At 37.8% G+C, this 13,116-nt stretch overlaps 1 protein-coding gene across 2 annotated transcripts in view; it reads left to right on the top strand.

Annotated features, from left to right (window-relative positions):
* Positions 1 to 13,116, top strand: part of frmd3 (FERM domain containing 3) — a 57,749-nt gene that overhangs the window by 37,081 nt on the left and 7,552 nt on the right. For both annotated transcript variants that reach the window (XM_075467813.1, XM_075467812.1), the window contains exons 8-13: positions 869 to 957; positions 1,720 to 1,783; positions 5,170 to 5,258; positions 8,763 to 8,837; positions 9,725 to 9,793; positions 9,964 to 10,088. In XM_075467813.1, coding sequence (XP_075323928.1) covers positions 869 to 957; positions 1,720 to 1,783; positions 5,170 to 5,258; positions 8,763 to 8,837; positions 9,725 to 9,793; positions 9,964 to 10,088 — 511 coding nt within the window. The remainder of the gene's footprint in view (positions 1 to 868; positions 958 to 1,719; positions 1,784 to 5,169; positions 5,259 to 8,762; positions 8,838 to 9,724; positions 9,794 to 9,963; positions 10,089 to 13,116) is intronic.

Raw genomic sequence — 13,116 nt, 5'->3', positions numbered from 1 at the left:
GTTTGTCTCAAACTTCAGCAAGCATTAGGAAGAGATTAGATGAATGAGGGAAGGTCGCTCCCTGCAGTTCGATCGAATTCACCCCCTGGTTTATGTTTGTCCTTCTGGGAACATTATCACAGTAAACTAAAGAAACCTGATCTGCAGAGATAGCTCTTTCAGGATTTTTTAACCTTATTGACTGAACTGGATGTAGCTTTAATTTAGATAAATCAATATAATTTGGTCCGTCTGTATAGTCTTAAAACTACTTCATTTTACATTCTGTTAAAGCCGTGGTTCATCTGATAGTAAGTTCTTCTTGGTGTAACTTTAGATCACCAGAACTGATGGAGTAGACTGAAAATGATGAAGAAATAATTTACAGCTTGCTCTCACCCTTATTGATCATCCTCAGCCCAAGTAGTGTGAAATGGGGAAACTCTTTCATAAGCAGGCGTATCAGAACTGGCTGACAATACATTTAAAATGTTTGTTTGCTCCACTCATACCAAGCTGCCAGGTTTTCATTTGTTTTGCTGTTTTTTACTGAATTTGCAGGATCATTCATAAACAGATCTGTCCACTTAAGCAAAAGAATCAGAGAAGTAACAACAAGGAAACAGGGCAATGTACGCTGAAATACAAGTGTGCCAAGAAAAGAAAGATTCATGGATGATGCAGATGTGGGAGAGTAACAGGAGCACGCTGCAGTATCCACCTTTTCTGTATTTTCTGTGCTTGTTCTTTAATTTGGTTAATTGAAGGGTTGAAGTTTGACACAAACACGTGATTTTTGTGTAGGCGTCATTACCATGGAGATTGATGCCCCAGTTGCCTCCCTGCTGTTAGACCACCTGTATCTCATAAAGTGTATGTGTGTTTTCAGGACTTTACAGGCTCTACCGCCTTTCTCGGGTTCACGGCCACCGGCTTTGTGGTGTTCCAGGGAAACAAGAGGATTCACCTCCTTAAATGGTACAACTCTAAATCTTAAATATCATCCTTTAAATATGGAAATTACACATAAGATAAGATAAGACTCTCTCAAGGCTAATAGTCATGCTCTATATCATTTAAAAGAAGCTATTAAACGACAAAAATTTTGTTCAAGAGATTTATAAAATGATTAGCTGCAACCAGATGATTTGCTAAACTTGATTTTGTTGCGACACAAGACATAAATTAGTGATGTTTTTATTAGCTGTACATTGAACACACACTCATACACTATATAGAAAAAAGTGAGATAAACCTTTCTACTTATATCTTTCCCACTATCAATCCTTTGTTTAGAAAACAGAGACATACATCTGTTTTTATTGCTCTACTTGAGCTTAATCTGCTTTATCTACTTTGTATCATTATCACTGATCAGTCAGACTGGTGCTGTTTGAGACTTTATCTAATGTTGGTTAGTTTGTAACACTGGGTGGTATTTTAATATCGAGATGAAACTGAAATATCAGCTTCAGCTATCAAAAAATGATGGAACTGTTGGACGGTAAGAACTGAAGAGAGGGACATATTTACTTAACTGAAGAAGGAAAAGAGTAAATATGCTTAAAACTGGTCACAATAATGTATGTCATAACTTTAGGAACCCTCAAAGTTTTGAAACTAAAATAATATAGTGCCATTTGGATTTAATCCTGGGTTGTTCTTGGTTGTTTCGATCCCAGAATACTTTTTCTTCCTCATTCAAGATCATCAACGAGTGTTTTTGTGTGGTTTTTACAGGGCAGACGTTAGCAAGCTGAAGTTCGAGGGCAAAACCTTTTATGTCATCGGGATCCAGAAAGAGGTGAGTGTTTTGTCTCCGAAAGGTTGAGAACGATGAGTAAAATGTCATGTGTACTTTCCTCCATCATGATGATGACTTTTGTATTCTTGCACTTCAGTCATCATGCTGACTTGACAATCCCTACATCAAACATTTGTAATCCTGTAAAGACAGACAGTGACTTTGATGTAGATGCACAGTTACACTTGTGCTCATATGAAATCTGTTTTGTGTTTGTGAACTTCAATATGAACTCCACATCCTTCATTCTCTCTCCTCCTTATTTCCTCCCTTCTTCCTCTCCCTTTTTCCTTCCGCCATCTGTGTAATGCTTATGTCAGATAAATTGTACTGTTTGTAATCCTGTCCACCATCACACACACTGTATATGTGTGCCGCTGTTTCAGATCTCCTTAACAGGCAGGATTCACTGTAACAGGATGGTGGGTGTGTTACGACTAATCTCCTCGTACATTACGTGTTGACTGTGGCCCAAATAGAGACTCATGGAGGATATTTAATCCGAAACGGATTTCAATTGATAAACTGCATTCGATCAGTTGACTTTACTTCAAAGATGTCTCGCATTTGGGACACGTGCTTCATCTGTGTGCTTGATGTTTATCATCCAACAGAGCTGTGGTAGATACTGAGCAGCAGTTTTGGAGCTTCACATATCTGTAGACTTAATAAATGAAAGTTGTTATGTCTGTGACTAAACCCTGTTTGCTCTTTAATCTACCAACCAGCCAACTGGTCTCAATCAGTCTCATAATAACTCTTCATTACAGCTTTTTCATCCCTGCTAATCTCGTCTGTCTGTATGCCTGTTTGTCTGTTTGGCAACTCACGAAGGGCTTGAGATGCAGTTTTATCTTTGTCTTTCTGTCTCTTCTCTTTGTGTATAAACATAGTCATCACTGGTGAGTAAATATAAGTAATAATGGTAGCACAAAGCATTCTTTAATCCTCAATATGACACCTTACTATGCAGTCCTGCTCTCACCTCAGTTAATGATTGGAGGAAGGTTGTTTGTCATTATGTTTCTGTTCATTGTTGCTTGTGTCACTTTGTTATTTAGTTTACTGATCTTAAGTTTTTTTCAATCATCTCGTGTATTCTTCGTAGTCGTGTCATCTTATTACTCAGAGCTCCATCATCATTAAACTGTAAATTATGTAGTGTTACGACTCATAATCCATCACTTGTCTGTGTGTTACATCTCGTGTCAAACCCTGTGCAGAGAATGTATTTATTCATATATTTGATTGTCTTCTTACATGTTTAGGTGTGTCTGCACTTTTTCATCGTAATATATCAACATTTGTTGTTGTGTTACCCACCTGATCACATCATGACTTCCCTCTATGCCCTCACCTGTGTTTAACTTTCCCACCTTGAGCTGATGGCAACCTTTCATGGCTTTATAAACGTGACACTTTCTTTTAATAGAAATGTCTCTATTTAACGCTGTTTCCAATTGAATATCCATAATTATAGTTTTTAGTGCCCTGACTCAGAAGTAAATTTCAGATGTTGAATTTTCCAAAAATATAGAGATGGCATTTAAAATGTTCTAAAAGCAAAATGCAACAATTTGCAAATAACCAAACCCTTTATCTAATTGATAGTGTTGAGCCTGATGCAACATTTGAATTGGATGCCAGCAACACACTTGGAACAGGTGTGAACAACTGTAAAAATTGATGTAATGCTGAAAAAAGCTGGTGAAACATATCCTTACTAGATTCCACCATTTATTAAATGCTATATATATATATATACATATAAAAAAGTGTGAAAAGTTCAAAAACAAGGTTTTCACTGTAAAACTTTGTGACTTTATCGGTGCAGATAATCCTTCAAAGATTCAGATGATTTGGAGAAATCTCTGCAGACAAAAGAGACAGGTGAAATGTCTACGATCTGGCAGCATCGTTTGAAGAGCAAAAGCAGAAGAACACTCCTGAAAACCAGGGTCACTGAAATCAGTTTGCTACTGCATCTACAAAATCAAGTTAAACTCCTCTAGGCAAAGAAAAAATATGCATTTAAAGGGGATCCAGAAACCGTAGCCAAAAGCTACTATCCATGATGGTACAGAGATGCATTAGTGCTCATGACATGGGTAACCTACTGGCAGCTGGCCAGACATCATCATGGAATACCTTGCTTATTACAGCAAGGCAATGCCAAACTTTATTCACAACATCATAGCTCTGCAGGAAGATACTCTGGATGCTAAAGTGGCTGGACTGCAGTCCAACCCTGTCCCCTGTGGAAAATATTTGGCTTATTATGAAATGAAAAACATGACAAAGGTGGCCCCTGGACTGTTCAGCTGCTGATATTCTATATCAGGCAAGAATTGGAAAACTTTTCACTGAGAAATTATTGCAGTTAGTCTTCTCTGTTCTTTATAGTGTTTTATATTGTGAAAGAAGTAGTGATGAAGATGTTAACACAATGGTTAATACGCTCCCTTCCAAGCTGTTTTGCAAGATGTTGCTGGCATCAAATTTGATTTCAGCATTTTCTTAAAAAATCTAAACCTCTTTGTGCTATTTTCAATCAGATGTAGGGAATCAATTATTACTAAATCACTTCATTTTTAAACATCACCTCCTGTAATAAAACTGACGTAACTCCTTCTTGTGTTATTAGAAAGATGTATTTACTTGTTTAATTGCTGTTAATACTCCTAAATGCTCTGTGTAATAATGTTTGTTAATGTCCGTTTTCAGAGCTCAGGACGTTTTAAATCAGCATCATAAAATATGGAGTCATGCTATCAAAGCACCTCTGCATGTCAGCCAAAGTGGGACCAAAGAAAAACTGTCAATAATATTTCAACATGCCGTCCTGGCACTTTCGTACAAATGTATCCCCACACACACACACATGGCCACTGCATCACATGTGTGTAAATCACAACCACAAACCTAATATAACTGATGCATGACAAAGAGGGAGCTGTGCAATAGTGAGCGAAGGGAACAAAATGGCCAAAGTGCACAGCTTTGAATTGTATATCAAAGTGGATGCACCACTTCAGAAATTTATGGCTATGACGTATGCCTGATACCATGTTACAGTAACTCACTCCCATATCATTGATTTCACTGTTTCCTCTGCCTCTTGCTCACCCTCTAACTTCGCCTTTCAGCAGTATTGATCTGATATCTCATGTTACCAGACACGGAGGGGCTGAAAACTAGACAAACCCTTTTATTGCTGAACACTGAGGCCAAATCACCATATATATCTTGCTAAGCTTACAGCTTTGGATCTGTGGGTCAGCATTTTGCGCAGCTCCCTTACATGTTCAGCACTTCTCATTATTCACACATTCTTTGGTAATCATCCTCACTGTCTTCTCTCTCTCTGTTTGTCCTTTTCTTTGCAGAAGAAACTGGTGTTGACATTTCACACCTCGACCCCTGCAGCATGTAAGCACCTATGGAAGTGCGGGGTGGAGAATCAGGCCTTTTACAAGTGCGTCTGCACACACACACAAACACACACAATATTATATTGATTTAGCTTGTCTAAAGCTATATGACTTTAAGGATTAGATTCCTCTAAAATGACACTTTAGATCGCTCTCAGGGCAACTCTTGCAGCAGTTCTTCTATTTAAATGTATATTTTGAATTAGTTTTATATCTGCAAGATTCCTCACTTTGTTAATTGTTCAGCACCAACATGTGGTTATACTTTTCACTTTTATTTTTAGCAAATTTTCTATCTTTCTTCTTATTTTACTGCCCCTTCTTTGTCCTTCATCAATATGCTACTAACCTTCACTGAGGAGCAACTGATTGCTGATTGCTTTGAGGCTGTTGGTCGGATCTGCAAAGACTTGTGACCCTGCTGGCATGGCAGAAATGGAAACAAGTGCAGGGAGAAGGCTTCAGTGTGAAAACAAAGACTTGTAGCAAAATTTTTTTTGTCTGTGGAAAAGCTGAAAACAAAACAGTGAACAAACAACATGAATAAGGGTTTTGCTTTCCTGACGGTTTCAGTGAAAATATCAGCGAAGTAGAACTCGAGGAGACGCCACAGTACAGGATATGTGATAACATTACTGGCATTGTTGCCCAAAACAAGAATCCATAAGCTTCTTTCTATCTGTAAATGATTCTGCAATGTGACCTTAGACTTTCTGCAACCAAAGAGAGATCAGGCAAACATCACAATATGTCCCATTTTGGAAGTAGATTTCATGAAGTTTATTTTTGCTTTGACAACAGCAGCTGAAATGAAACATTTAACAGCTATTTGATTGACGGAAAAAACAATCAGGAGAGAAAAGCGTGGATTTCAGCAGCAAACAACAAAGGAAGAAGAAGTGGAGAGGCATGATAGAGCCAGGTTACAGGTGAAAAGATTTTCTTGAGGTTTGATTTAAAAGGAAGCTGTTCATGACTGATTTCTTCATGGCGCCCCTCCTCCTCCGCAGTATCAGTCATCATAAAGGTCTACCTTCCTTTGTACCGCAGACATTGTTTGTTCATACTTGTTCATAATTTCATAAGATTGTTCTTGCTTTTTTATATCATTGCTACAAATAGACAAAAAAAAATGTTCTATACATACAAAAAAATCCTAGGATAGAGAAAGTGGTTTTGTCGTCGCAGAAACTTCCGGTATAACCCTGGATATCAACTTCTTAATGCCAGAAAACAGCATGGATGTCATATCAGATGTCAGACAAGCATCAGAGCTGCTAAATCTAATCAGAGTAAATTGAGTTTGTAAATGGCAGACAAGCTGAGCTTTCGTGAGGAAGAGCAGAGATGTGAGTTTGTGCTCTGCCTCCATTTCTGCTGCTCTGGAGTCTGGTTTTGAAAAATCAACCTGAACTAAACTTGAGGGTTTTACCTACATGTTTAACTTTGAAAATGATTAGTTCTGACCCTGCTTGAACAGCAGCATAGGACAAAAGCTTCAGGTGAAGGGGAAACTAACATGGATGGGGATTTTACCTCAATCAGGAGAGGAACAACACAGTGGAATATTTGTGACGATATTGATGGTGTTGTTTCATGAAAATGATCCTGTTAGCTTTTCCTGAAATGTTCAAAGGGATATTAGTCGCTTTTGTCACATGGGGTTGTGTGACATGTTTATGAGTTGAGTATTTATAGTTAAAGGTGGGGTATGAGATCTTGGAAAAATGGTTCCTGCAAGCTATATTTTTGAAAATACACAACCTTGCCTCTCCCTTCAGCCCACCCCTCGAAACCACGCCTTCAAAACACATGAACGAGTCACAAGTCTGTGAACGCGCAGGGTGGAGGGGTGAGGGGGGCTGACGGTTGATTGGCATGTCAGAATCCAATAGAAGTAACTCTCATCATTACTTCTATTGGTCAGACATTTCCTCTTGCTACACCCTCTACAATGGACTAAAAGATTTCGTTTTTTTTTTCCAAACATTTTATTTTAGTGGGTGCAATGGGGTCGTGAGGAGGTTTTCAGACAATATGATAAAAAATGCTCCAGAAAACATCTCATACCCCACCTTTAAGATAGACAGAGAGAGATCAGCTTGCTTTCAGTTTGGAAAATCAGAGGGGTGAGTGTAGCTACTGTGGAAAGTGGACCAAGTCGAAAAACTGACATTGTTTAGTTGAAAAAAATTAATGAAACACAACCCTAATTCTAGAAAAAAATTGGGGCTTTGTGTCGAATGTAAATAAAAACAGAATACCTTGATTTGCAAATGTTTTCATGAAAAATGTTACTTCTTAATGTTGAACCCTCTTATTGTTAAAAATCTTCACTGGCAGCAACACATCTCTAAAAAAACATTGGGACAGAGTGAAAAAAAGGCTGAAAAAGTAAGTGGTACTAAACAGAAACAGCTGGACGAACATGTAACTAATTAGGTTAATTGTCAACACTTCAGTAAAATAACTGTATAAAAAGAGCACCTCAAAAAGTCATGATTTAATCATGGAAATCACTGCATGGGCTCAGCAACACCAGAAATCATTGTAAGTTAAAGCTCTATAATATAAAAAAAAGGCGATATGTGAACATGATCCGGAAAAGCCGGCTTCCTCTCTGGTCCAAAGCTCATTTAAAACAGACTGAGGCAAAGTGGAAAAGTGTTCTGTGGTCGGATGACTCAAAATTTAAAATCATATTTGTAAATCCCCCGGACTAAAGAGGAAAGGAGTCATTCTGTTTGTTACCAGTGCTCAGTTTAATAGCTTTTATCTTTGATGATATGTGGTTGCATTAGTGCCCAACCACCAACTTGCACACCTGGAAAGGCACCATCAGTGCTGAAAGGTATAAACAGGTTTTAGAGAAACTCTCATCCAGACCATTTTGTTTTCTGGGAAAGCCTTGCATATTTCAGCAAGACAATACTAAACCAGACGCAGTGTCTTTTACAACAGTATGGCTTTGTGGTACAAGATTCCATGTGCTGGACTGGCCTGCCTGCAGTCCAGAGCTTTAAAACATTTGGAGCATCATGAAACGCAAAATCTGACAAAGAAGACCCAGGACTGTTGTGCAGCTAGAATCCTACATTCTACAAAAATGGGACAACATTTCTCTACCAGAGGCCCAACAGCATGTTTCCTCAGTCCACAGATGTATAAATACTGTTGTTAAAAGAAGTGGCTGTTTGACCCTGTCCAAACAGTTTTGAGATGTGTTGCTGCCATCAAGTTCAACATGAGCTTATATTTTTAATCAAATAGTAAAATGTCTCAACTTCAACAGTTGATACATTTTCTAAGTTTGATTGTGATTAAGATATTGTTTGATGAGATATGTAAATCTTCTGGTTTTATTTGCATTTTACACAGCATCCCAACTTTTGTGGTCTTTTTGACTGTCCCTTTAACATTTACAGAGAGGTTGGTCTGTGAAAGCTAAAAACCTGTAAAATTGTGATATTCAGTGTGTCTCATAAGTTATGTAACAATGAAGTTCTTCACATGTTCCTTTTTCTTTCTTCCTCCCTCCTGTCTGACAGATGTGCAAAGTCAAGTCAGATAAAGACGGTTTCCAGCAGTAACATCTTCTTCAAAGGTAGCAGGTTCAGATACAGGTGAGACAGAAGTTGACGTTCATATGCGTGGGAGTAGTATGGGGCACAAACGACAGGATAAGATGTCCAATATGTGATGAGAAAGCAAGACGAATGCCTGCGAAGAAAGTTAAAGAACAGCAACAAACAAGAAAGAAGGAATGCTGAAATTTACAGAAGTAGCAAAGACCCATTTTAACTCAAGCAAACCAACACAGTCTTTCTGTCCTTTGCAGTTACACCTCACATTTAGCTGTTTTAACATTGGCCCAACCTCACAAAGTTTTGCATTTTACGTTTAAGGGCTAATGAAGATGATGCAGAAGTAAATGCTGCTTCTCGCTGAGCATCAGCACCTACAGCCCTCAGTGCTTTATTAATCTGAATATCACATGAAAGCCTGTTTCTGCAGCCATGTTAGCCTTGATTTTCCTCTTAGACTAAGCTCTCTAACAGGCTTACATTTCACTCTGCCTCATTTCATCAGCTAGCTAAAGCAGTTTGGCTTAAGGGCTCAACAATGAGTAATAGAATATGGTGGAGCTTTTTTCTGAAGTATGGAAGTTGGACATTTGTGCAAATACAAAAAAGAAAATAAATTCATTTTTCACAAATGAAGGCAGTTTGTATTTACCAGGTCAGATCTGTCTCTAACTTGTTTTATCCAGCAGATTCCAGCATTTTTCAGCACACAGATGTGATTTGAAGTACATGAAGTGCAAAGTGCTCTAGTTCACTCTCTTTTTTTACAACCTAATTGTTAGTCTCAAAAAGGATGTAAGACTTTACCTGTAACGTGTCTATCACAAAACCTTGATATAGTATGAACCTGTTTGTTTCTATGTCAAACTGGCAGTGCAATTTGCTCCTAGTCCTTAATGCCACAATTATGTCTTTCAACTTGTTAGTGGGAGAGTAGCAAAGGAGGTGATAGAAGCCAGCTCTAAGATTCAGAGAGACCCACCAGAAGTGTACAGGTAAGAGCAAGAAACCAGTCTGAAAAAAATCATTTGACATTCCACTACAGATATAATTGATTTTTTTGGTTATAGACATAACAAGAAAGCAACAAACCACGAAGATGCAAGTTTTTTTTTTTATAAAAAGAAAAAACAATAACTCAACAGACTTTTGTTACTTTTGGCAGAGCCCAGTTTGGTCAGAGTCGAAGTTTTAACTCTCTGAGCCATAAAAATCTCATCATGAACATGGAGCCTCTGGTACCTGCACTGCCCTCCACCAATGAATACGAAGAGACGGCAGCAGACAATGGTAGGAAGATACTACTTTGTCTGCACATATACAGTTCACAAAACAGATGTACACTCATGCCATCCTATCACTAGCCTCTGGAAAGTCACATGGGGTCTCACTTATGAAGGAAAAGGCTCATGTGCAACACTCAGACAGATAGAGTTAATTGAGCAGCTGACTACATCTCTCCATCAGCTTTGTCTCCCTGGAGACACCGATTGCAACACGCTAAAAATACCCCTCCCATGATCCTCCTTGAGGATCCCTCCATGCCTCCGAGCATATGTGTGCCTGACAAAGAGTGTGTTTTACAGAGTCAGATGTACTTTTTGGCATCGCTGAAAGAGAAACACAGTCACATATCCAACATGTGTCACTGTATCATCGAGGAAATCTCAATTAGAGGTTTTCTGTTTAGCTCCAAAGTGGTCCAAAATTTCTGGTTCCATCATACAGGGCCAGTGAAATAAACACAATTTCAAGACAGTCTTTCAAGTATTAAACAGTAAGGTTTTATATTTATCTTTATTCATTAGAGAGCCTGATTAATAATACTAGAAACACATGGGTTTATAGGGTATTTCTGTAAATAACATGTTCAGAATTTCACATTTTGGGGCGGGTGGGGAATTACCCATTGATCATTAATCATTGTCAACTTATATGCTTGTATAAGGACAAGTTACACATTTTTGCACACTCAGCTGACTTACTGTGCTAAAACTAAAAGATTTAATTAGAACATAATTATCCCTTTATTACATATTTTTTCACTGCTTTCATTGCTTTTCCAAGAAATGTTTAGCTCGCAAAATATATTATTAGCTGCAGAATTTTGTCGACTCCCTCAAAATGATCGGCTCAAAGGGTAGGATATGTTTTCTCATGTAGTCATGAGGAAAAGCAAAGAAAAACCAGTGGAGCTGGCTTTTTTCCCCAGACATAGTCTTCCCACTGTAGATTTATGCGGTCCATAAAAGGTACTCACAACACTGTAGGTTTTGGAGATTCCCCCTTGACGTTGTAGCATGTTGCCATTATTCTCTGTCACTTTTTCTCCCTGTTATTATTCCTGACATTCTCCACGGTGACCTATTATCTGATTGAAGCATAAATCTTGTTGATAGGGAGAAAAAAGCAGGCAAAAAAGAGCAGACTATAAGATTACACGTGTGGGGATGGAGAACGTAAAGGGGAAAGAAAGACAGACAGAGAGCATAAGAGAGGAGAAAAGAGAAAATTAAAAAGATCAACAAGCATGTATGCCACAAGCTTTGTGTGGAGGTAATGGATGCTAAATGAAAGGTAAACAGAAGGTCAAATTAAAGAAAATGGATATGAGAGAGGTGGAAGTAGAGGCAAAAATGATGTTAAGGGTTTTAGAAAGAAAGGGGAAATCAGAAGTAATTGAACAAAAACAACAGGAAAAAGAATGAATAAGCTAAATATGAATCATAATCACACACTGGCACAGAACAGGCCACAAAAGTCAACATTAGGCCCTGAGAAAAGTTTCAATTTTAAAACCTGAATTCTAAAGTCAAGCCAAAGTCCTCTGGTCCGCAAAATAAAAACAGAAAATCTTAACATAAAACCGCCCAAATTTAAAGTCACTTTGAATGTAGTTTCAATTCAATTCAAGTCAAGTCAGTGATACATTATTAATCTCCAAAGAGAAATCATATTGTTGCAGTATGAATGATAAATTAATAGTAATAAGGACAATGAGTAGTTCTTAAATAGAGTTATTGACTAAGGCTATTTTTTTATCAACGGAAATGAGCTCCTGTAAATCTTTATTACAGCAGATTTACGGGATTCATGATATTGTTCATTGTGTTTAGCAACTTTTGCAACATTTTCTTTTCACAATCAGCTTCAGGGTCTGCAGGGCTGCAGATCCAGCTTTACTTTACAATACATTTTCAAAAGTAAACCTATAATCATTTTTTTTACATTCAGTACATTTACACGATTTTTGAAAAGATCTGATATTGTCTCAGTCCAACTTAAACCAGATTTTTAGAATACATTTTTTTTATTATTATTTATTTATGTAAAATTGGGACAATGCACAAAAGCATTAAGAGAAGAGATGCCTTGTGCCAGGTTTTAGCAACATTTGCTAATTTCCACCTGTAGTCCCAAATGTAAACATGTTCATCTCATTGAAAATGGAACAAAATCAAAATATTCTAAATTAGACAAACACACACAGATAATGCGATAGGGAGTCAAATTGGTCCTGCAGGCACAGTATACGTCCATTTAGACTGCCCAACGCCCCCTGTCCCTGCTCCTTCTGTTCTGCACTTTGACCTCGAAGTGACCAAAGACGCCATTATACCGAAAAAGGAGAAGAGGAACTTCAGTAAGGGGTAACATGTTATTCATTAGCAAAATAAAAACTTAGAGCGTACAGCACTGAATAAATGCACACAGCTGTAAAGCTGTCTTACTTACCTCACTTGAAACTAATTCACCATCAGTTAAACTGTTTTGTCAGCTGTTTTTGTCTGGGACAGGATCATTTAACTGGAAAACACTGCATACTACAAAGAAGCTGAAAGTAGGCATATAGCCACCTATCGTAGCAGAGTCTGATATTCTTCAACAGGCAAATGAATTCCCCTTGTATGTTTGTATACTGGGATGAGGAGAGTAGTCCAATTAAATTACCAAGTCAAGTTAGAGCTGTAGCTGCAGCCCCAGCTTGGCTTAAATGTGGATGTAAACGTACTGATTGAAGCCCCTAAAAAAAACAAAATCATGTGTTTCCTGTTTCAAGCCAACAGATGCACCATTATTGGAACTGACTTGGTATCATATTATATTTGTTTCAACATTATTTTCAGTGGATATCACATCACCAGTTTTTAAACTGTATAATTCTGATCGCTCTGAACTGTATTCATCTTGCTCGCTCATCAGGGTCATGACGTCATTACTTTTTTTGTAGCCCAAGCTCATAGAATGGTTATTCAATTTAATTTAATGTTTTGATATAATGTTAAAGCCCTCAAGCTACTGTATGTATCGTCTCTTT

This window comes from Odontesthes bonariensis, chromosome 6 (assembly GCF_027942865.1).
Source record: "Odontesthes bonariensis isolate fOdoBon6 chromosome 6, fOdoBon6.hap1, whole genome shotgun sequence".
Classification (NCBI taxonomy): Eukaryota; Metazoa; Chordata; class Actinopteri; order Atheriniformes; family Atherinopsidae; genus Odontesthes; species Odontesthes bonariensis.
The sequence above is the reverse complement of the archived record's forward strand: the minus strand, read 5'-3'. Positions and strand labels throughout refer to the sequence as shown.